The following is a 23,134-nucleotide window of genomic DNA, read 5'->3' on the forward strand; positions in this document are numbered from 1 at the left end:
GGACAGTGATCAGGAGCAGGAACCCTGGCTGATTTCCCCCTCTCTCTAACCCAGGGGTCACTGGGCAGTGATCAGGAGCAGGAACCCTGGCTGATTTCCCCTCTCTCTAACCCAGGGGTCACTGGGCAGTGATCAGGAGCAGGAACCCTGGCTGATTTCCCCTCTCTCTAACCCAGGGGTCACTGGACAGTGATCAGGAGCAGGAACCCTGGCTGATTTCCCCTCTCTCTAACCCAGGGGTCACTGGACAGTGATCAGGAGCAGGAACCGTGGCTGATTTCCCCTCTCTCTAACCCAGGGGTCACTGGACAGTGATCAGGAGCAGGAATTCCCGGATTCTGGTTTTACATGTGATGTGATGTGCTGGTCTGACCCCGGTGATGTGGGTGCGGGAGTCTGGTGATTGTGGTGTCAGGTTAGAGTAGCAATCTGTAACCGACACCACGAGGGTTTGGTACTGGTGGGGGAGAGGGGTAGGGTGGGGGAGAGGGGGTAGGGTGGGGAAGGAGTCAGGCTGGGGGGAGAGGGGTAGGGCGGGGAAGGATTGGGTGGGAGGGGGTAGGGTGGGGAACGAGTCGGGGGTGGGGAGAGGGGTAGGGTGGGGAAGGATTGGGGGGGAGGGGTAGGGTGGGGAAGGATTGGGGGGGGAGAGGGGTAGGGCGGGGAAGGATTGGGGGGGAGAGGGGTAGGGCGGGGAAGGATTGGGGGGGAGAGGGGTAGGGCGGGGAAGGATTGGGGGGGGAGAGGGGTAGGGTGGGGAAGGATTGGGGGGAGAGCTGGGGATGGACGGGGGGGAGAGGGGTAGGGTGGGGAAGGATTGGGGGGAGAGCTGGGGATGGACGGGGGGGGAGAGGGGTAGGGTGGGGAAGGATTGGGGGGAGAGCTGGGGATGGACGGGGGGGAGAGGGGTAGGGTGGGGAAGGATTGGGGGGGAGAGCTGGGGATGGACGGGGGGGAGAGGGGTAGGGCGGGGAAGGATTGGGGGGGGAGCTGGGGATGGACGGGGGGGAGAGGGGTAGGGCGGGGAAGGATTGGGGGGAGAGCTGGGGATGGACGGGGGGGGAGAGGGGTAGGGCGGGGAAGGATTGGGGGGAGAGCTGGGGATGGACGGGGGGGGAGAGGGGTAGGGCGGGGAAGGATTGGGGGGAGAGGTAGGGCGGGGAAGGATTGGGGGGGGGAGAGCTGGGGATGGACGGGGGGGAGAGGGGTAGGGCGGGGAAGGATTGGGGGGAGAGCTGGGGATGGACGGGGGGGAGAGGGGTAGGGCGGGGCAGGATTGGGGGGGAGAGCTGGGGATGGACGGGGGGGAGAGGGGTAGGGCGGGGAAGGATTGGGGGGAGAGCTGGGGATGGACGGGGGTAAGAGGTAGGGCGGGGAAGGATTGGGGGGGGAGAGCTGGGGATGGACAGGGGGGAGAGGGGTCGGGCGGGGAAGGATTGGGTGGGGAGAGCTGGGATGGACGGGGGGGGAGAGCGGTAGGGCGGGGAAGGATTGGGGGGAGAGCTGGGGATGGACGGGGGGGTAGAGGGGTAGGGCGGGGAAGGATTGGGGGGAGAGCTGGGGATGGACGGGGGGGGAGAGGTAGGGCGGGGAAGGATTGGGGGGGAGAGCTGGGGATGGACGGGGGGGGAGAGGGGTAGGGCGGGGAAGGATTGGGGGGAGAGCTGGGGATGGACGGGGGGGGAGAGGTAGGGCGGGGAAGGATTGGGGGGGAGAGCTGGGGATGGACGGGGGGGGAGAGGGGTAGGGCGGGGAAGGATTGGGGGGAGAGCTGGGGATGGACGGGGGGGAGAGGTAGGGCGGGGAAGGATTGGGGGGGAGAGCTGGGGATGGACGGGGGGGAGAGGGGTAGGGCGGGGAAGGATTGGGGGGGAGAGCTGGGGATGGACGGGGGGGGGAGAGGGGGTAGGGCGGGGGAAGGATTGGGGGGAGAGCTGGGGATGGGCGGGGGGGGAGAGGGGTAGGGCGGGGAAGGATTGGGGGGAGAGCTGGGGATGGACGGGGGGGAGAGGTCGGGCGGGGAAGGATTGGGGGGGGAGAGCTGGGGATGGACGGGGGGGGAGAGGGGTAGGGCGGGGAAGGATTGGGGGGGAGAGCTGGGGATGGACGGGGGGGGGAGAGGGGTAGGGCGGGGGAAGGATTGAGGGGAGAACTGGGGATGGACGGGGGGGGAGAGGGGTAGGGCGGGGAAGGATTGGGGGGAGAGCTGGGGATGGACGGGGGGGAGAGGTAGGGCGGGGAAGGATTGGGGGGAGAGAGCTGGGGATGGACGGGGGGTAGAGGGGTAGGGCGGGGAAGGATTGGGGGGGAGAGGGGTAGGGTGGGGAAGGAGTCGGGGGTGGGGAGAGGGGTAGGGCGGGGAAGGATTGGGGGGGAGAGGGGTAGGGTGGGGAAGGAGTCGGGGGTGGGGAGAGGGGTAGGGCGGGGAAGGATTGGGGGGGAGAGCTGGGGATGGACGGGGGGGGATTGGGGGGGAGAGCTGGGGATGGACAGGGGGGAGAGGGGTAGGGCGGGGAAGGATTGGGGGGGGAGAGCTGGGGATGGACGGGGGGGAGAGGGGTAGGGCGGGGAAGGAGTCGGGCGGGGGGAGAGGGGTAGGGCGGGGAAGGAGTCGGGCTGGGGGGAGAGGGGAAGGATTGGGGGGGAGCTGGGCATGGACAGGGGGGAGAGGGGTAGGGCGGGGAAGGATTGGTGGGGAAAGCTGGGGATGGACGGCGGGGAGAGGGGTAGGGCGGGGAAGGATTGGTGGGGAAAGCTGGGGATGGACGGCGGGGAGAGGGGTAGGGCGGGGAAGGATTGGTGGGGAGAGCTGGGGATGGACAGGGGGGAGAGGGGTAGGGCGGGGAAGGATTGGGGGGGAGAGCTGGGGATGGACGGGGGGGAGAGGGGTAGGGCGGGGAAGGAGTCGGGCGGGGGGAGAGGGGTAGGGCGGGGAAGGAGTCGGGCTGGGGGGAGAGGGGAAGGATTGGGGGGGGAGCTGGGCATGGACAGGGGGGAGAGGGGTAGGGCGGGGAAGGATTGGTGGGGAGAGCTGGGGATGGACGGCGGGGAGAGGGGTCGGGCGGGGAAGGATTGGTGGGGAGAGCTGGGGATGGACGGGGGGGAGAGGGGTAGGGCGGGGAAGGATTGGGGGGGGGAGAGCTGGGGATGGACGGGGGGGAGAGGGGTAGGGCGGGGAAGGATTGGGGGGGGAGAGCTGGGGATGGACGGGGGGGAGAGGGGTAGGGCGGGGAAGGATTGGTGGGGAGAGCTGGGGATGGACGGCGGGGAGAGGGGTAGGGCGGGGAAGGATTGGTGGGGAGAGCTGGGGATGGACGGGGGAGAGGGGTAGGGCGGGGAAGGATTTGGGGGGGAGAGCTGGGGATGGACAGGGGAGAACGGGGAGGTCCAGGGTTCCTGCTCCTGCTCCTGCTCACACCGTTTGCTGCTGTTGCTGCTCGGGGGGATTCAGTCGCTCCGTGGCGAGTGGATCACTGGGCTGTGGGGTGTCTGCCCCTGGACTAGGTGCTGTGATGCTCTGATTTTAAACTGTAGCAGGTGTTGGTGGCAAGAGCCAGGTTTAAACCCACAGGCTGTGTGTGTGTGTCTATGAGTCAGCCCTGAACAGACTGGGCACTTTGTACTTTCCACAGTGACGCAACTCAGACATGTGAATTGTTGCTTTGTTTAGCCGGTTGCTGAGCATTCAGCCCCTGGGCCGTGAAGGAATGCTTTGGATTCTAGACCCTGCGAGGAGTTGGGTCTGTGTGTGAATCTTCAGTCAATAGATCCCCCTCCCACTCCACTCCCCTCCTACAGGCTCTGACTGTCTCTGGGTTATAGTCTCCATAGGCACTGACCAATCTTCACATCCCCACCCAAGGGGACATCCTTCATGGGTCAGCCCTGACGGTGAGTGTTGGCAGGCAAGAATCTACCCAACTCTCCTTGTACATCTGGCCAAAGCTTCACCTGATCCAGTCCACACCCATTAACTTTACAGGAGGAGTCACTGGGCAGTGATCAGGAGCAGGAACCCTGGCTGATTTCCCCTCTAACCCAGGGGTCACTGGACAGTGATCAGGAGCAGGAACCCTGGCTGATTTCCTCTCTCTCTAACCCAGGGATCACTGGACAGTGATCAGGAGCAGGATCCCTGACTGATTTCCCCTCTCTCTAACCCAGGGGTCACTGGGCAGTGATCAGGAGCAGGAACCCTGGCTGATTTCCCCTCGCTCTAACCCAGGGGTCACTGGATAGTGATCAGGAGCAGGAACCCGGCTGATTTCCCCTCTCTCTAACCCACGGGTCAGTGGACAGTGATCACGAGCAGGAACCCTGGCTGATTTCCCCTCTCTCTAACCCAGGGGTCACTGGGCAGTGATCAGGAGCAGGAACCCTGGCTGATTTCCCCTCTCTCTGACCCAGGGGTCACTGGGCAGTGATCAGGAGCAAGAACCCTGGCTGATTTCCCCTCTCTCTGACCCAGGGGTCACTGGACAGTGATCAGGAGCAGGAACCCTGGCTGATTTCCCCTCTCTCTAACCCAGGGGTCACTGGACAGCGATCAGGAGCAGGAACCCTGGCTGATTTCCCCTCTCTCTAACCCAGGGGTCACTGGACAGTGATCAGGAGCAGGAACCCTGGCTGATTTCCCCTCTCTCTAACCCAGGGGTCACTGGGCAGTGATCAGGAGCAGGAACCCTGGCTGATTTCCCCTCTCTCTAACCCAGGGGTCACTGGACAGGGATCAGGAGCAAGAACCCTGGCTGATTTCTCCTCTCTCTAACCCGGGGTCACTGGACAGTGATCAGGAGCAGGAACCCTGGCTGATTTCCCCTCTCTCTAACCCAGGGGTCACTGGACAGGGATCAGGAGCAGGAACCCTGGCTGATTTCCCCTCGCTCTAACCCAGGGGTCACTGGGCAGTGATCAGGAGCAGGAACCCTGGCTGATTTCCCCTCTCTCTAACCCGGGGGTCACTGGGCAGTGATCAGGAGCAGGAACCCTGGCTGATTTCCCCTCTCTCTAACCCAGGGGTCACTGGACAGTGATCAGGAGCAGGAACCCTGGCTGATTTCCCCTCTCTCTAACCCAGTGCTTGTTTTAAAGTTGAGGCTACTTTTGGAAATTATTGAAGTGTGGGAATGAATCCATTGCTCTTCCCCAACAGACAGTTGCCCTTCGGGCTCCCACACTGCAGAACTGTCAAAATCTTTGGTTCTCTTGAGTCCAAAGGCGATTCTCGGGCAGGTCCAACACCGATCTTCGCACTCGGAGCTTTCAGTTTGCTGGCCAGCTGATCAGATTATCTGAATGTTCTTCTTAACTTGGCAGTGTCCGTGATTACTCATGTAATGGTGAGTGTGTCAGTGTCTAACACTGGGGTACAGTACTGGTGGGTACAGGTCTGTCACTGTATAACGCTGGGGTACAGTACTGGTGGGTACAGGTCTGTCACTGTGTAACACTGGGGTACAGTACTGGCGGGTACAGGTCTGTCACTGTATAACACCTGGGTACAGTACTGGTGGGTACAGGTCTGTCACTGTATAACACGGGTACAGTACTGGTGGGTACAGGTCTGTCACTGTATAACACCTGGGTACAGTACTGGTGGGTACAGGTCTGTCACTGTATAACACTGGGGTACAGTACTGGTGGGTACAGGTCTGTCACTATAACACGGGTACAGTACTGGTGGGTACAGGTCTGTCACTGTATAACACGGGTACAGTACTGGTGGGTACAGGTCTGTCACTATAACACGGGTACAGTACTGGTGAGTACAGGTCTGTCACTGTATAACACGGGTACAGTACTGGTGGGTACAGGTCTGTCACTGTATAACACTGGGGTACAGTACTGGTGGGTACAGGTCTGTCACTGTATAACACTGGTACAGTACTGCTGGGTACAGGTCTGTCACTGTATAACGGGTATAGTACTGGTGGGTACAGGTCTGTCACTATAACACGGGTACAGTACTGGTGGGTACAGGTCTGTCACTATAACACTGGGGTACAGTACTGGTGGGTACAGGTCTGTCACTGTATAACACGGGTACAGTACTGGTGGGTACAGGTATGTCACTGTATAACACGGGTACAGTACTGGTGGGTACAGGTCTTTTACTGTATAACACCGGGGTACAGTACTGGTGGGTACAGGTCTGTCACTAACACTGGGGTACAGTACTGGTGGGTACAGGTCTGTCACTGTATAACACTGGGGTACAGTACTGGTGGGTACAGGTCTGTCACTGTATAACACTGGGGTACAGTACTGGTGGGTACAGGTCTGTCACTGTATAACACTGGGGTACAGTACTGGTGGGTACAGGTCTGTCACTGTATAACACTGGGGTACAGTGCTGGTGGGTACAGGTCTGTCACTGTATAACACGGGTACAGTACTGGTGGGTACAGGTCTGTCACTGTATAACACTGGGGTACAGTACTGGTGGGTACAGGTCTGTCACTGTATAACACGGGTACAGTGCTGGTGGGTACAGGTCTGTCACTGTATAACACTGGGGTACAGTACTGGTGGGTACAGGTCTGTCACTATATAACACTGGGGTACAGTACTGGTGGGTACAGGTCTGTCACTATAACACTGGGGTACAGTACTGGTGGGTACAGGTCTGTCACTGTATAACACTGGGGTACAGTACTGGTGGGTACAGGTCTGTCACTATAACACTGGGGTACAGTACTGGTGGGTACAGGTCTGTCACTGTATAACACTGGGGTACAGTACTGGTGGGTACAGGTCTGTCACTGTATAACACTGGGGTACAGTACTGGTGGGTACAGGTCTGTCACTAACACTGGGGTACAGTACTGGTGGGTACAGGTCTGTCACTGTGTAACACTGGGGTACAGTACTGGTGGGTACACGTCTGTCACTGTATAACACGGGTACAGTACTGGTGGGTACAGGTCTGTGACTAACACTGGGGTACAGTACTGGTGGGTACAGGTCTGTCACTGTAGAACACTGGGGTACAGTACTGGTGGGTACAGGTCTGTCACTGTATAACACTGGGCCACAGTACTGGTGGGTACAGGTCTGTCACTGTATAACACGGGTACAGTACTGGTGGGTACAGGTCTGTCACTGTATAACACGGGTACAGTACTGGTGGGTACAGGTCTGTGACTAACACTGGGGTACAGTACTGGTGGGTACAGGTCTGTCACTGTATAACACTGGGCCACAGCACTGGTGGGTACAGGTCTGTCACTGTATAACACTGGGGTACAGTACTGGTGGGTACAGGTCTGTCACTATAACACTGGGGTACAGTACTGGTGGGTACAGGTCTGTCACTATAACACTGGGGTACAGTACTGGTGGGTACAGGTCTGTCACTGTATAACACTGGGGTACAGTACTGGTGGGTACAGGTCTGTCACTATAACACTGGGGTACAGTACTGGTGGGTACAGGTCTGTCACTGTATAACACGGGTACAGTACTGGTTGGTACAGGTCTGTCACTGTATAACACTGGGGTACAGTACTGGTGGGTACAGGTCTGTCACTGTATAACACTGGGGTACAGTACTGGTGGGTACAGGTCTGTGACTAACACTGGGAAGGGGACAGTGATCAGGAGCAGGAACCCTGGGTGTTTTCCCCCTCTGACCCGGGTGCTGGGGACCGCCTCACCCCAGCTGAAGCCATGGTTGAGATGAGCTAACTGGGCCCAGACTGGCTGGAACGCTGTCTCCTGGTCTGTGTCTGGTGTGAATGGCCACTCTTTATCAGAGGTCGGTCTGACAGGGTCCTGCAAGGGCAGCGCCAGGGGAAAGGTCACAACTCATTGACTGATTGAGAACTTTTGTTTCTTGCAGGAGCGAGTGGATTCCTCCTATGAGATGTGTGACCGGCTCCTGGGGGTGAAGTTACTGCCCGGTAAGGGCAAGCTGTCTGTGTCAGAGTGTCATTCCTTATCTTACTTTCTGTCCCTGGGTTGCGGTTTAGGGGTAGTTTCTCACTCCAAGGGCTCCGTGCTGACGATGGTTTCTGCCTCCGACTCAGCGATGGAGGGAGGAGAGAGAGAGAGAGAGAGAGAGAGAGCGAGCGAGAGGGAGGCAGGCAGGCAGCAATGGAGGGCGAGAGAGGCGGGGAGCAGGGGAGAGCGAGAGGGAGAGAAGCGGGGGGAGAAGCGGGGGGAGGGGGAGAAGGAGGAGGGGAGAGGGAGAGAAGCAGGGGGAGAGGGGGAGAAGCAGGGGGAGAGGGGGAGAAGCGGGGGGAGAGGGAGAGAAGCGGGGGGAGAGGGGAGAGAAGGAGGGAGAGAGAGGTGGGGAGAGAGGCAGTGAACGAGGGAGAGAAGGAGGGAGAGAGGCAGTGAACGAGGGAGAGAAGGAGTGAGAGAGGCAGGGAGCGAGGAAGTGAACGAGGGAGAGGCAGGGAGCGAGGGAGAGGCAGGGAGCGAGGGAGTGAACGAGGGAGAGGCAGGGAGCGAGGGAGTGAACGAGGGAGAGGCAGGGAGCGAGGGAGTGAACGAGGGAGAGAGGCAGGGAGTGAATGAGGGAGAGGGGCAGGGAGCGAGGGAGTGAACGAGGGAGAGGGGCAGGGAGCGAGGGAGAGAGGCGGAGCGAGGGAGTGAACGAGGGAGAGAGGCAGGGAGTGAGCGAGGCAAGGAGCGAGGGAGTGATCGAGCGAGAGGGAGTGAACAAGCGAGCAAGGCAGGGAGTGAACGAGTGAGAGGCAGGGAGCGAGGGAGTGAACGAGCGAGAGAGGAGGAGAGTGGGAGAGAGAGAGAGAAGTAGGGAGTGAGAGAGGCAGGGAGCGAAGGAGTGAACGAGCGAGAGGAGGAGAGGGAGAGAGAAGCAGAGAGAGAGAGAGAGAGAGCGAGAGAGAGAGGGAGGCAGGGAGCGAGGGTGGGAGAGGGAGGGAGTGACCGAGGGAGAGAGGCAGGGAGGGAGAGATGGACGGTATTGGTTCGTGTTTGGGGTCGGCCCCTGCACTGAGTTACAGCTCAAGCCTGCAGCTGTCTTTTGCCCCTCCGGAGCTCCCTGACTCACTCGGTGCCTCACCCTCCTCTCTCTCAGATTCCTTGCCTTTTCCCCTGTTTTGAAGGTCAGTTGATTTGACGGTTACGCGCGCTGCTTTGGGCGGCCCGGTGAGTCTCTGTGACGGCGACTCACTCCCCTGGCCTCTGACTCCGGTCCCACACACCCCACTGACTCCGTGCTGGGAGTTAAGTGCCGTGGGGCCCAGTGCCCTCCCCTCCCTGCCGTCTCGGTTACTCTGTAATCTGGAGTCCCACAGTCCTGCCCTGGCTTATAATTACTCATTCTGTGTAATTTTGAGGTCCTGTCCAATTAATGCCTTGAAAGGACTGAGAGTCTATAAATATCCTGGCTGTGTGTTACAGCCTGACGTCAGTGAGCACCAGCGAGCTGTGTGTCCTGTTACTGTACAATTAACAGCAAACCAGAAGTGCAAGATGCCTACCGCAGAAGTGACTGGCTCCAGAGTTAAGGGTGGGACGGCCCGAAATAACATTCAACCACTCTCAAGGTCCCTTAAATTTGTTTCAAAACCATCTGATAACTCTTTTAACTTTGTCAGCCATGGCTCAGTAGGTCTCTCTCTCTCGCCTCTGATTCAGAAGGTTGTGGGTTCAAGTCCCACTCCAGAGACTTGAGCACATAAATCCAGGCCGACACTCCCAGTGCAGTACTGAGGGAGCGCCGCACTGTCGGAGGGGCAGTACTGAGGGAGCACCGCACTGTCAGAGGGGCGGTACTGAGGGAGTGTCGGAGGGGCGGTACTGAGGGAGCGCCGCACTGTCGGAGGGGCGGTACTGAGGGAGCGCCGCACTGTCGGAGGGGCGGTACTGAGGGAGCGCCGCACTGTCGGAGGGGCGGTACTGAGGGAGCGCCGCACTGTCGGAGGGGCGGTACTGAGGGAGCGCCGCACTGTCGTCAATAAGGTGAGGCGTTAAACCGAGGCCCCGTCTGCTCCCTCAGGTGGATGTAAAAGATCCCATGGCGCTATTGGAAGAAGAGCTGGGGAGTTTTCCCCGGTATATTTGTCACAATTTCTCCATCAAGCAACACTATCTATTGGCCATTGCTGTTAATATGACCTTGCTCTGCGTGAACTGGCAGGTTGATGGGGGCAGGGTGTGGGGCAGGAAATGAGCTGAGGTTCATTGAGTTCTAGCGGATTGGAACTTTGCACCACTCGCTGCCAATCGACCGGGGGGTGCCTGTTCTCCTAACCTCACCCCCGCTCCTTCTCTTCCAGGGGAAAAGGTGAAAGGTGAAGCCGCGGGTGTCAAAAAGTGCGACTCGTACAAACGACTGCGGAAATCCATCGCGGGGAAGCTGCTCTGTACCAACTTCCGAGTGGCCTTCGTGCCGGTGGAGACCGGAATCTCCCAGGTATGGCGTCGTGTACCGCACTGTCGGAGGGGCAGTACTGAGGGGGCGCCGCACTGTCGGAGGGGGGAGTACTGAGGGAGCGCCGCACTGTCGGAGGGGCAGTACTGAGGGAGAGCCGCACTGTCGGAGGGGCAGTACTGAGGGAGCGCCGCACTGTCGGAGGGGCAGTACTGAGGGAGCGCAGTACTGAGGGAGCGCCGCACTGTCGGAGGGGCAGTACTGACGGAGCGCCGCACTGTCGGTGGGGGCAGTACTGAGGGAGCGCCGCACTGTCGGAGGGGCAGTACTGAGGGAGCGCCGCACTGTCGGAGGGGCAGTACTGAGGGAGCGCAGTACTGAGGGAGCGCCGCACTGTCGGAGGGGCAGTACTGACGGAGCGCCGCACTGTCGGTGGGGGCAGTACTGAGGGAGCGCCGCACTGTTGGAGGGGCGGTACTGAGGGAGCGCCGTACTGTCGGAGGGGCAGTACTGAGGGAGCGCCGCACTGTCGGAGGGGCGGTACTGAGGGAGTGCCGCACTGTCGGAGGGGCGGTACTGAGGGAGCGCCGCACTGTCGGAGTGGCAGTACTGAGGGAGCGCCGCACTGTCGGAGGGGCAGTACTGAGGGAGTGCCGCACTGTCGGAGGGGCGGTACTGAGGGAGCGCCGCACTGTCGGAGTGGCAGTACTGAGGGAGCGCCGTACTGTCGGAGGGGCAGTACTGAGAGAGCGCCGCACTGTCGGAGGGGCAGGACTGAGGGAGTGCCGCACTGTCGGAGGGGCGGTACTGAGGGAGCGCCGCACTGTCGGAGTGGCAGTACTGAGGGAGCGCCGCACTGTCGGAGGGGCAGTACTGAGGGAGCGCCGCACTGTCGGAGGGGCGGTACTGAGGGAGCGCCGCACTGTCGGAGTGGCAGTACTGAGGGAGCGCCGCACTGTCGGAGGGGCGGTACTGAGGGAGCGCCGCACTGTCGGAGGGGCGGTACTGAGGGAGCGCCGCACTGTCGGAGGGGCGGTACTGAGGGAGCGCCGCACTGTCGGAGGGGCGGTACTGAGGGAGCGCCGCACTGTCGGAGGGGCGGTACTGAGGGAGCGCCGCACTGTCGGAGGGGCAGTACTGAGGGAGCCATCTTTCAGATGAGACGTTAAACCGTGGCCCCCGTCTGCCCCCTCGGTTAGATGTAAAAGATCCCATGGCATTAATTCGAACAGCAGGGGCCAATATTTATCCCTCAACCAACATCACTAAAACAGGTTATCTGATTATCACATTGCTGTTTGTGGGAGCTTGCTGTGCGCACATTGGCTGCCACGTTTCCTACATTACAACAGTGACCACATTGGCTGGAGCGCACTTTGGGACGTCCTGACCTGTACACCAGTCCGGAACATTCTGTAATTTGAGTGAAAAGATTCTGTTTTTCCGGGCCTCTGTACATGACGCTCTCTCAGCCCGATTTAACGGGTAGTTTTAATGCTGTGGATCCCGGCTCGTTCACACAGGACCCATCCAGCTCGGAGTGAGGGAGCCTCCCTCCAATCAGCTTTGGTGGGGAGGCGAATGTCTCTACTCTCTCTGACATGGCGTTGCGGTGAAAGGCTCGTTACTTTTCTCTCCAGGTGCCTGTAGATGGGAGCGAGCTCCTCGGGGAGAATGCCGTTGCCTTGTCGTGTATCGACCGCGTCGTGGCAGGTGAGGGTCTGAATGGCAATCCAGCGTGGAGATCGTTTGATACAGAGAATCAGAGACTGATACAGCACGGGGAAGGCCATTCGGCCCATCGTGCTCGAACTATCCAATCAGTCCCACTCCCCCCTGCTCTTTCCCCATATCCCTGCAAATTTCTCCTTTTCAAGTATTTATCCAATTCCTTTTTGAAAGTTCCTATCGAATCCAGATCACCGCAACTCGCTGCGTAAAAACATTCTCCTCATCTCCCCTCTGGTTCTTTTCCCAATTACCTCAATTCTGTGTCCTCTGGTTACCGACCCTCCTGCCACTGGGAACAGTCTAAACCCCTCATGATTTTGAGCACCTCTATCAAATCTCCTCTTAACCTTCTCTGCTCCAAGGAGAACAACCCCAGCTTCTCAAGTCTCTGCACATCACTGAAGTCCCTCATCCCTGGAACCATTCTGGTAAATCTCCTCTGTACCCTCGCCAAGGCCTTGACATCCTTCCTAAAGTGCGGTGCCCAGAATTGGACACAATACTCCAGCTGGGGCCCGTGAGTCCCGAGTCTCCCTCAGTGGATCTGTTGGTGTTGCACCGATCTCAGCTTTCCTCCCTTCTCCTCGCTCCATTACCCGTTCTAAGGTCGGGGGTGGGGGGCGCGGTGGTGCTCCAGTTGCCCTCAGTGTCCCCTGGGTTATGGGGTTGGTGGGGGCGGGGGGCTGCTGCTCGGAGACCCCTGCTGGAGAGGATGGATGTGTGCAGACCCCGGGTCAGCACAGGGGTAGGCTGCGCTGCGATTCCCACCACAGTGGAATGTCCGCCAGCGCTTCCTGTCCTGGCCGTTGGTGGACAGCCTCCAGATCCCCACCCAACCCGCCGTGGGCAGGTTGTTCAGCCATGGGGGCTGTCGCCATCCCACCATATCCCATCCCCTGACATTCGAAGGGGCACTTGGTCCCTCCCTCTGAGCCCTGAGGCCAGTTTGGAACCCCTACTGGCTGAGGCTAGCCAACAGCACGGCGGAGGGGGGTGTGTGGTGGTCCCATATTGGGCATGTGCTGAGCCATCGGGGTGAGGGGTCGGGGGGTCAGGGTCCGAGTGGCTGATTCATTGCTTGGTTTGTGTTTTGCAGTGACCAGCTCGCGGTCCAAGGTCCTGACGGCCATCTCCAGCCTGAAGTTCCACCCGGAGGAACTCCTGATTCACTGCAAGGATTTCCGCCTCCTGCACTTTGAGTTTGAGCATGGCTCCCGCGCTCGTGAGGTACGCTGACTCCCATCGTGTTTCACTCCGCTTCCTGTTCTCCCCCGGCCCGGGGACACTGACCCCCTGACCCCCGAGCCCTGACCTAGTGAGACCCTCTAGGCTTACTGTTTATTCAGGGTGAGGGTCACTCACTGTGTAATTGTACAGAGTCGCTGTTTATTCAGGGTAAGGGTCACTCACTGTAACTGTACAGAGTCACTGTTTATTCAGGGTAAGGGTCACTCACTGTAACTGTACAGAGTCACTGTTTATTCAGGGTAAGGGTCACTCACTGTAACTGTACAGAGTCGCTGTTTATTCAGGGTAAGGGTCACTCACTGTAACTGTACAGAGTCACTGTTTATTCAAGGTAAGGATCACTCACTGTAACTGTACAGAGTCACTGTTTATTCAGGGTAAGGGTCACTCACTGTAACTGTGCAGAGTCACTGTTTATTCAGGGTCAGGGTCACTCACTGTGTAACTGCACAGAGTCACTGTTTATTCAGGGTAAGGGTCACTCACTGTAACTGTACAGAGTCACTGTTTATTCAGGGTAAGGGTCACTCACTGTAACTGTACAGAGTCACTGTTTATTCAGGGTAAGGGTCACTCACTGTGTAACTGTACAGAGTCACTGTTTATTCAGGGTAAGGGTCACTCACTGTGTAACTACAGAGTCGCTGTTTATTCAGGGTAAGGGTCACTCACTGTAACTGTACAGAGTCACTGTTTATTCAGGGTAAGGGTCACTCACTGTAACTGTACAGAGTCACTGTTTATTCAGGGTAAGGGTCACTCACTAACTGTACAGAGTCACTGTTTATTCAGGGTAAGGGTCATTCACTGTGTAACTGTACAGAGTCACTGTTTATTCAGGGTAAGGGTCACTCACTGTGTAACTGTACAGAGTCACTGTTTATTCAGGGTAAGGGTCACTCACTGTGTAACTGTACACAGTCACTGTTTATTCAGGGTAAGGGTCTCTCACTGTAACTGTACAGAGTCGCTGTTTATTCAGGGTAAGGGTCACTCACTGTAACTGTACAGAGTCACTGTTTATTCAGGGTAAGGGTCACTCACTGTAATTGTACAGAGTCACTGTTTATTCAGGGTAAGGGTCACTCACTGTAACTGTACAGAGTCACTGTTTATTGAGGGTAAGGGTCACTCACTGTAACTGTACAGAGTCACTGTTTATTCAGGGTAAGGGTCACTCACTAACTGTACAGAGTCACTGTTTATTCAGAGTAAGGGTCACTCACTGTAACTGTACAGAGTCACTGTTTATTCAGGGTAAGGGTCACTCACTGTGTAACTGTACAGAGTCACTGTTTATTCAGGGTAAGGGTCACTCACTGTAACTGTACAGAGTCACTGTTTATTCAGGGTAAGGGTCACTCACTGTGTAACTGTACAGAGTCACTGTTTATTCAGGGTAAGGGTCACTCACTGTAACTGTACAGAGTCACTGTTTATTCAGGGTAAGGGTCACTCACTGTGTAACTGTACAGAGTCACTGTTTATTCAGGGTAAGGGTCACTCACTGTAACTGTACAGAGTCACTGTTTATTCAGGGTAAGGGTCACTCACTGTAACTGTACAGAGTCACTGTTTATTCAGGGTAAGGGTCACTCACTGTGTAACTGTACAGAGTCACTGTTTATTCAGGGTAAGGGTCACTCACTGTGTAACTGTACAGAATCGCTGTTTATTCAGGGTGAGGGTCACTCACTGTAACTGTACAGAGTCACTGTTTATTCAGGGTAAGGGTCACTCACTGTAACTGTACAGAGTCACTGTTTATTCAGGGTAAGGGTCACTCACTAACTGTACAGAGTCACTGTTTATTCAGGGTAAGGGTCACTCACTAACTGTACAGAGTCACTGTTTATTCAGGGTAAGGGTCACTCACTGTGTAACTGTACAGAGTCACTGTTTATTCAGGGTAAGGGTCACTCACTAACTGTACAGAGTCACTGTTTATTCAGGGTAAGGGTCACTCACTAACTGTACAGAGTCACTGTTTATTCAGGGTAAGGGTCACTCACTGTGTAACTGTACAGACTCACTGTTTATTCAGGGTAAGGGTCACTTGCTGTGTAACTGTACAGAGTCACTGTTTATTCAGGGTAAGGGTCACTCACTGTAACTGTACAGAGTCACTGTTTATTCAGGGTAAGGGTCACTCACTGTAACTGTACAGAGTCACTGTTTATTCAGGGTAAGGGTCACTCACTGTGTAACTGTACAGACTCACTGTTTATTCAGGGTAAGGGTCACTCGCTGTGTAACTGTACAGAGTCACTGTTTATTCAGGGTAAGGGTCACTCACTGTAACTGTACAGAGTCACTGTTTATTCAGGGTAAGGGTCACTCACTGTAACTGTACAGAGTCACTGTTTATTCAGGGTAAGGGTCACTCACTGTAACTGTACAGAGTCACTGTTTATTCAGGGTAAGGGTCACTCACTGTGTAACTGTACAGACTCACTGTTTATTCAGGGTAAGGGTCACTCGCTGTGTAACTGTACAGAGTCACTGTTTATTCAGGGTAAGGGTCACTCACTGTAACTGTACAGAGTCACTGTTTATTCAGGGTAAGGGTCACTCACTGTGTAACTGTACAGAGTCACTGTTTATTCAGGGTAAGGGTCACTCACTGTGTAACTGTACAGAGTCACTGTTTATTCAGGGTAAGGGACACTCACTGTGTAACTGTACAGAGTCACTGTTTATTCAGGGTAAGGGACACTCACTCTGTAACTGTACAGAGTCACTGTTTATTCAGGGTAAGGGTCACTTACTGTAACTGTACAGAGTCACTGTTTATTCAGGGTAAGGGTCACTCACTGTAACTGTACAGAGTCACTGTTTATTCAGGGTAAGGGTCACTCACTGTGTAACTGTACAGAGTCACTGTTTATTCAGGGTAAGGGTCTCTCACTGTGTAACTGTACAGAGTCACTGTTTATTCAGGGTAAGGGTCACTCACTGTGTAACTGTACAGAGTCACTGTTTATTCAGGGTAAGGGTCACTCACTGTAACTGTACAGAGTCACTGTTTATTCAGGGTAAGGGTCACTCACTGTCACTGTACAGAGTCACTGTTTATTCAGTGTAAGGGTCACTCACTGTAACTGTACAGAGTCACTGTTTATTCAGGGTAAGGGTCACTCACTGTCACTGTACAGAGTCACTGTTGATTCAGGGTAAGGGTCACTCACTGTAACTGTACAGAGTCACTGTTTATTCAGGGTAAGGATCACTCACTGTCTAACTGCACAGAGTCACTGTTTATTCAGGGTAAGGGTCACTCACTGTAACTGTACAGAGTCACTGTTTATTCAGGGTAAGGGTCACTCACTGTAACTGTACAGAGTCACTGTTTATTCAGGGTAAGGGTCACTCACTAACTACAGAGTCACTGTTTATTCAGGGTAAGGGTCACTCACTAACTGTACAGAGTCACTGTTTATTCAGGGTAAGGGTCACTCACTGTGTAACTGTACAGAGTCACTGTTTATTCAGGGTAAGGGTCACTCACTGTCACTGTACAGAGTCACTGTTTATTCAGGGTAAGGGTCACTCGCTGTAACTGTACAGAGTCACTGTTTATTCAGGGTAAGGGTCACTCACTAACTGTACAGAGTCACTGTTTATTCAGGGTAAGGGTCACTCGCTGTAACTACAGAGTCACTGTTTATTCAGGGTAAGGGTCACTCACTGTAACTGTACAGAGTCACTGTTTATTCAGGGTAAGGGTCACTCACTGTGTAACTACAGAGTCACTGTTTATTCAGGGTAAGGGTCACTCACTGTGTAACTGTACAGAGTCACTGTTTATTCAGGGTAAGGGTCACTCACTGTGTAACTGTACAGAGTCACTGTTTATTCAGGGTAAGGGTCACTCACTGTAACTGTACAGAGTCACTGTTTATTCAGGGTAAGGGTCACTCACTGTGTAACTGTGCAGAGTCACTGTTTATTCAGGGTAAGGGTCACTCACTGTGTAACTGTACAGAGTCACTGTTTATTCAGGGTCAGGGTCTCTCACTGTGTAACTGTACAGAGTCACTGTTTATTCAGGGTAAGGGTCACTCACTGTGTAACTGTACAGAGTCACTGTTTATTCAGGGTAAGGGTCACTCACTGTAACTGTACAGAGTCACTGTTTATTCAGGGTAAGGGTCACTCACTGTAACTGTACAGAGTCACTGTTTATTCAGGGTAAGGGTCACTCACTGTAACTGTACAGAGTCACTGTTTATTCAGGGTAAGGGTCACTCACTGTGTAACTGTACAGAGTCACTGTTTATTCAGGGTAAGGGTCACTCACTGTAACTGTACAGAGTCACTGTTTATTCAGGGTAAGGGTCACTCACTGTAACTGTACAGAGTCACTGTTTATTCAGGGTAAGGGTCACTCACTGTAACTGTACAGAGTCACTGTTTATTCAGGGTAAGGGTCACTCACTGTAACTGTACAGAGTCACTGTTTATTCAGGGTAAGGGTCACTCACTGTAACTGTACAGAGTCACTGTTTATTCAGGGTAAGGGTCACTCACTGTAACTGTACAGAGTCACTGTTTATTCAGGGTAAGGGTCACTCACTGTAACTGTACAGAGTCACTGTTTATTCAGGGTAAGGGTCACTCACTGTGTAACTGTACAGAGTCACTGTTTATTCAGGGTGAGGGTCACTCACTGTAACTGTACAGAGTCACTGTTTATTCAGGGTAAGGGTCACTCACTGTGTAACTGTACAGAGTCACTGTTTATTCAGGGTAAGGGTCACTCACTGTAACTGTACAGAGTCACTGTTTATTCAGGGTAAGGGTCACTCACTGTAACTGTACAGAGTCACTGTTTATTCAGGGTAAGGGTCACTCACTGTAACTGTACAGAGTCACTGTTTATTCAGGGTAAGGGTCACTCACTGTGTAACTGTACAGAGTCACTGTTTATTCAGGGTAAGGGTCACTCACTGTGTAACTGTACAGAGTCACTGTTTATTCAGGGTGAGGGTCACTCACTGTAACTGTACAGAGTCACTGTTTATTCAGGGTAAGGGTCACTCACTGTGTAACTGTACAGAGTCACTGTTTATTCAGGGTAAGGGTCACTCACTGTAACTGTACAGAGTCACTGTTTATTCAGGGTAAGGGTCACTCACTGTAACTGTACAGAGTCACTGTTTATTCAGGGTAAGGGTCACTCACTGTAACTGTACAGAGTCACTGTTTATTCAGGGTAAGGGTCACTCACTGTAACTGTACAGAGTCACTGTTTATTCAGGGTAAGGGTCACTCACTGTAACTGTACAGAGTCACTGTTTATTCAGGGTAAGGGTCACTCACTGTAACTGTACAGAGTCACTGTTTATTCAGGGTAAGGGTCACTCACTGTAACTGTACAGAGTCACTGTTTATTCAGGGTAAGGGTCACTCACTGTGTAACTGTACAGAGTCACTGTTTATTCAGGGTAAGGGTCACTCACTGTAACTGTACAGAGTCACTGTTTATTCAGGGTAAGGGTCACTCACTAACTGTACAGAGTCACTGTTTATTCAGGGTAAGGGTCACTCACTGTAACTGTACAGAGTCACTGTTTATTCAGTGTAAGGGTCACTCACTGTGTAACTGTACAGAGTCACTGTTTATTCAGGGTAAGGGTCACTCACTGTGTAACTGTACAGAGTCACTGTTTATTCAGGGTAAGGGTCACTCACTGTGTAACTGTACAGAGTCACTGTTTATTCAGGGTAAGGGTCACTCACTGTGTAACTGTACAGAGTCACTGTTTATTCAGGGTAAGGGTCACTCACTGTAACTGTACAGAGTCACTGTTTATTCAGGGTAAGGGTCACTCACTGTGTAACTGTACAGAGTCACTGTTTATTCAGGGTAAGGGTCACTCACTGTAACTGTACAGAGTCACTGTTTATTCAGGGTAAGGGTCACTCACTAACTGTACAGAGTCACTGTTTATTCAGGGTAAGGGTCACTCACTGTAACTGTACAGAGTCACTGTTTATTCAGGGTAAGGGTCACTCACTGTAACTGTACAGAGTCACTGTTTATTCAGGGTAAGGGTCACTCACTGTAACTGTACAGAGTCACTGTTTATTCAGGGTAAGGGTCACTCACTGTGTAACTGTACAGAGTCACTGTTTATTCAGGGTAAGGGTCACTCACTGTGTAACTGTACAGAGTCACTGTTTATTCAGGGTAAGGGTCACTCACTGTGTAACTGTACAGAGTCACTGTTTATTCAGGGTAAGGGTCACTCACTGTGTAACTGTACAGTGTCACTGTTTATTCAGGGTAAGGGTCACTCACTGTAACTGTACAGAGTCACTGTTTATTCAGGGTAAGGGACTCACTGTGTAACTGTACAGAGTCACTGTTTATTCAGGGTAAGGGTCACTCACTGTAACTGTACAGAGTCACTGTTTATTCAGGGTAAGGGTCACTCACTAACTACAGAGTCACTGTTTATTCAGGGTAAGGGTCACTCACTGTTACTGTACAGAGTCACTGTTTATTCAGGGTAAGGGTCACTCACTAACTGTACAGAGTCACTGTTTATTCAGGGTAAGGGTCACTCACTAACTGTACAGAGTCACTGTTTATTCAGGGTAAGGGTCACTCACTGTAACTGTACAGAGTCACTGTTTATTCAGGGTAAGGGTCACTCACTGTAACTGTACAGAGTCACTGTTTATTCAGGGTAAGGGTCACTCACTGTAACTGTACAGAGTCACTGTTTATTCAGGGTAAGGGTCACTCACTGTAACTGTACAGAGTCACTGTTTATTCAGGGTAAGGGTCACTCACTGTAACTGTACAGAGTCACTGTTTATTCAGGGTAAGGGTCACTCACTAACTGTACAGAGTCACTGTTTATTCAGGGTAAGGGTCACTCACTGTAACTGTACAGAGTCACTGTTTATTCAGGGTAAGGGTCACTCACTGTGTAACTGTACAGAGTCACTGTTTATTCAGGGTAAGGGTCACTCACTGTGTAACTGTACAGAGTCACTGTTTATTCAGGGTAAGGGTCACTCACTGTAACTGTACAGAGTCACTGTTTATTCAGGGTAAGGGTCACTCACTGTAACTGTACAGAGTCACTGTTTATTCAGGGTAAGGGTCACTCACTGTAACTGTACAGAGTCACTGTTTATTCAGGGTAAGGGTCACTCACTGTAACTGTACAGAGTCACTGTTTATTCAGGGTAAGGGTCACTCACTAACTGTACAGAGTCACTGTTTATTCAGGGTAAGGGTCACTCACTGTAACTGTACAGAGTCACTGTTTATTCAGGGTAAGGGTCACTCACTGTGTAACTGTACAGAGTCACTGTTTATTCAGGGTAAGGGTCACTCACTGTAACTGTACAGAGTCACTGTTTATTCAGGGTAAGGGTCACTCACTGTAACTGTACAGAGTCACTGTTTATTCAGGGTAAGGGTCGCTCACTGTTACTGTACAGAGTCACTGTTTATTCAGGGTAAGAGTCACTCACTGGTAAGGATTATTTTCCTTGATTTTGCAGATAATCCCGCTGATTGCTCAGAGCTGTCAGCCAGCAACTCCTCGGGAACTGTTTGTGTTTGATTACGCGCTGGAAATGTCACACAACTCGGGTTAGTTTCAGTGCCTTGCCTCAGTTCCCTGAGAGTTTGGAAGAATTTCGGGTTTCTAGAGTTTGCTGAATCTGCGGTTTGTCACTGTCGACATGCTCGCTATCTCTCTCTCTCTGGCGCGCTCTCTCTCTCTGGCGCGCTTTCTCTCTCTGGCGCGCTCTCTCTCTCTCTCTCTCTCTCTGGCGCGCTCTCTCTCTCTCTCTGGCGCGCTTTCTCTCTCTCTCTCTGGCGCGCTCTCTCTCTCTCTCTCTCTCTCTGGCGCGCTCTCTCTCTGGCGCGCTCTCTCTCTGGCGCGCTCTCTCTCTCTGGCGCGCTCTCTCTCTCTGGCGCGCTCTCTCTCTCTGGCGCGCTCTCTCTCTCTGGCGCGCTCTCTCTGGCGCGCTCTCTCTGGCGCGCTCTCTCTCTCTCTGGCGCTCTCTCTCTCTCTGGCGCGCTCGCTCGCTCGCTCGCTCTCTCTGGCGCGCTCGCTCGCTCTCTCTGGCGCGCTCGCTCGCTCTCTCTGGCGCGCTCGCTCTCTCTCTCTGGCGCGCTCGCTCGCTCTCTCTGGCGCGCTCGCTCTCTGGCGCGCTCGCTCGCTCTCTCTGGCGCGCTCGCTCGCTCTCTCTGGCTCGCTCGCTCGCTCTCTCTGGCTCGCTCGCTCGCTCTCTCTGGCTCGCTCGCTCGCTCTCTCTGGCGCGCTCGCTCGCTCTCTCTGGCGGGCTCTCTCTGGCGGGCTCGCTCTCTCTGGCGGTCTCTCTGGCGCGCTCTCTCTCTCCCTCTGGCGGGCTCTCTCTCTCCCTCTGGCGGGCTCTCTCTCACACTCTCACTCTCTCTCTCCACAGATTCCAGACTGGTTAACATGAACCATCAGGAGAGCATCAATGCGACACGAATGTTTGAGACCCACTTGGACTGGGAGAGTGAGCTTCTTCGGACGGGTGCGCTTGGCTGGCGAGTTAGCCTGGTCAATGAACGGTTTGAAGTGTCGGCCAGGTACTGCCACAGTCACCAGTACTGTACCCCAGTGTTATACAGTGACAGACCTGTACCCACCAGTACTGTACCCCAGTGTTATACAGTGACAGACCTGTACCCACCAGTACTGTACCCCAGTGTTATACAGTGACAGACCTGTACCTACCAGTACTGTACCCCAGTGTTATACAGTGACAGACCTGTACCCACCAGTACTGTACCCCAGTGTTATACAGTGACGGACCTGTACCTACCAGTACTGTACCCCAGTGTTATACAGTGACAGACCTGTACCCACCAGTACTGTACCCGTGTTATACAGTGACAGACCTGTACCCCCAGTACTGTACCCCAGTGTTATACAGTGACAGACCTGTACCCACCAGTACTGTACCCCAGTGTTATACAGTGACAGACCTGTACCCACCAGTACTGTACCCCAGTGTTAGTGACAGACCTGTACCCACCAGTACTGTACCCCAGTGTTATACAGTGACAGACCTGTACCCCCAGTACTGTACCCCAGTGTTATACAGTGACAGACCTGTGCCCACCAGTACTGTACCCCAGTGTTATACAGTGACAGACCTGTACCCACCAGTACTGTACCCCAGTGTTATACAGTGACAGACCTGTACCCACCAGTACTGTACCCCAGTGTTATACAGTGACAGACCTGTACCCACCAGTACTGTACCCCAGTGTTATACAGTGATAGACCTGTCCCCACCAGTACTGTACCCCAGTTATACAGTGACAGACCTGTACCCACCAGTATTGTACCCCAGTGTTATACAATGACAGACCTGTACCCACCAGTACTGTACCCCAGTTATACAGTGACAGACCTGTACCCACCAGTACTGTACCCCAGTGTTATACAATGACAGACCTGTACCCACCAGTACTGTACCCGTGTTATACAGTGACAGACCTGTACCCACCAGTACTGTACCCCAGTGTTATGCAGTGACAGACCTGTACCCACCAGTACTGTACCCCAGTGTTATACAGTGACAGACCTGTCCCCACCACTACTGTACCCCAGTTATACAGTGACAGACCTGTACCCACCAGTACTGTACCCGTGTTATACAGTGACAGACCTGTACCCACCAGTATTGTACCCCAGTGTTATACAGTGACAGACCTGTACCCACCAGTACTGTACCCCAGTGTTATACAGTGACAGACCTGTACCCACCAGTATTGTACCCCAGTGTTATACAGTGACAGACCTGTAC

At 54.3% G+C, this 23,134-nt stretch overlaps 1 protein-coding gene across 2 annotated transcripts in view; it reads left to right on the forward strand.

Annotated features, from left to right (window-relative positions):
- The first annotated feature begins 5,105 nt into the window (after positions 1–5,105).
- Positions 5,106–23,134, forward strand: part of LOC147086357 (myotubularin-related protein 10-A-like) — a 29,365-nt gene continuing 11,336 nt past the window's right edge. Inside the window, exons 1-7 of one of the 2 annotated variants that reach the window (XM_085978420.1) lie at positions 5,106–5,339; positions 7,841–7,901; positions 10,248–10,384; positions 11,983–12,055; positions 13,170–13,300; positions 20,846–20,936; positions 21,758–21,908. In XM_085978420.1, the coding sequence (XP_085834546.1) occupies positions 5,337–5,339; positions 7,841–7,901; positions 10,248–10,384; positions 11,983–12,055; positions 13,170–13,300; positions 20,846–20,936; positions 21,758–21,908 (647 nt within the window). In that variant the 5' untranslated portion in view covers positions 5,106–5,336. The remainder of the gene's footprint in view (positions 5,340–7,840; positions 7,902–10,247; positions 10,385–11,982; positions 12,056–13,169; positions 13,301–20,845; positions 20,937–21,757; positions 21,909–23,134) is intronic. The other variant, XM_085978419.1, reaches the window with a different exon arrangement.

The sequence above is a fragment of the Somniosus microcephalus genome, unplaced genomic scaffold, assembly GCF_052327205.1.
Source record: "Somniosus microcephalus isolate GS21.2 unplaced genomic scaffold, FLI_Smic_1.0 unresolved_chr7, whole genome shotgun sequence".
NCBI lineage: Eukaryota > Metazoa > Chordata > Chondrichthyes > Squaliformes > Somniosidae > Somniosus > Somniosus microcephalus.